Raw genomic sequence first — 1,070 nt, forward strand, 5'->3', positions numbered from 1 at the left:
GGAAGTTTTGGAGCAGGCATGGAGTGTTATCAGTCCATCATGGATAAGACTGATGAAGATATGAAGGCCGGCTTTCGTGCTGGGTTCACTGGTAAGTACTTCAGTAATGTTACCCCGTCTGTCGGTCAATAATCATACATCGCACTTTACTCAGCTCTCCAATGTGATCGAAACGCACTCGCATCGAGCGGTTACTCGTAGTTTGAAACAGAGGGATCCTCGAATAATTTTCATTTATACCTTGACGGTAGTTATATTGCTTGAATAGCCCTTGGTCCTCATGCCATAATATACTGGCCAACTCGAACATGTTTACCCTATGTTTCGGAGTCTCTTTGCTTTCACTTGAAACTATTTCTGCACATCGTCTCGCGCATCTGTCTGGATATTTCAGGCTGAGCTAAGCGTGATTGTTAGATGTGTAATCTAACTTGTTGTGAATATTCCATATGATGATCATACGCGAGGCGCTGGATAACACCACCCACTCGGGGGACCCATATCACCTGTGCCTTCGATGCTCCCTCCACAACAGCACCAGGATGTTTCATGCACAGCACGATTGACGAGTGCGCTTTCATCGTCATGTGGAATGTGGCAAGACGTATCAGTGTTTGACAATTCAAATGAGGAGTGGCAGTGCATGTACTGGAGTTGTAGTGGCTGGGAAAGTTCGTTGAAGAAATTGGTGAGAGCGGTGAGTATGCACATGTGAGGTTTGAGCAAGGACACAGTGTATGAAGTCATCAAGGCTGTTAGGTCTGTTAGGGCTCGGTCTCTGTGGTGCAGGAATTAGGTGGAGTTGGCAATAGAGGTACTAGAGAGTCAGTGTGGTGAATTGAGGGACAGGGTGTGTATGGTTGGGCGTTGATGTTGGTGGTGAATCGGGCTTGCGAGTGAATAGACTGAAAACCATCGTAAAACATTGATCTGAGTGTTTCGGTGAAAAATGTACGATTGAATACGTACAACTGGTAGATAATAGTGAACAGAGGGAGTACGGTACTAGAAACAATATCTAAAAGCTATGAAATGATAATCTGGAGCATGCTCGAAGTCAATGCGTGCAG

The 1,070-nt window shown here is 45.3% G+C and overlaps 1 protein-coding gene across 1 annotated transcript; it reads right to left on the reverse strand.

Annotated features, from left to right (window-relative positions):
• On the reverse strand, positions 1 to 1,070 carry BJ212DRAFT_1327570 (uncharacterized protein). Its single transcript, XM_041334639.1, has 3 exons — positions 970 to 1,070; positions 155 to 905; positions 1 to 91 (listed from the first exon to the last, which is right to left on the reverse strand). Exon 2 carries the CDS (start codon positions 745 to 747, stop codon positions 457 to 459), a length of 291 nt encoding a protein of 96 aa, XP_041198039.1. The 5' UTR covers positions 748 to 905; positions 970 to 1,070; the 3' UTR covers positions 1 to 91; positions 155 to 456.

The sequence above is a fragment of the Suillus subaureus genome, assembly GCF_016647635.1.
Source record: "Suillus subaureus strain MN1 chromosome Unknown BJ212scaffold_4, whole genome shotgun sequence".
Taxonomy (NCBI): Eukaryota; Fungi; Basidiomycota; class Agaricomycetes; order Boletales; family Suillaceae; genus Suillus; species Suillus subaureus.

Excerpts from the sequence above, each read along its gene's own strand:
- BJ212DRAFT_1327570 (XM_041334639.1), bottom strand. The coding sequence starts at position 747 with ATGACTTCATACACTGTGTCCTTGCTCAAACCTCACATGTGCATACTC.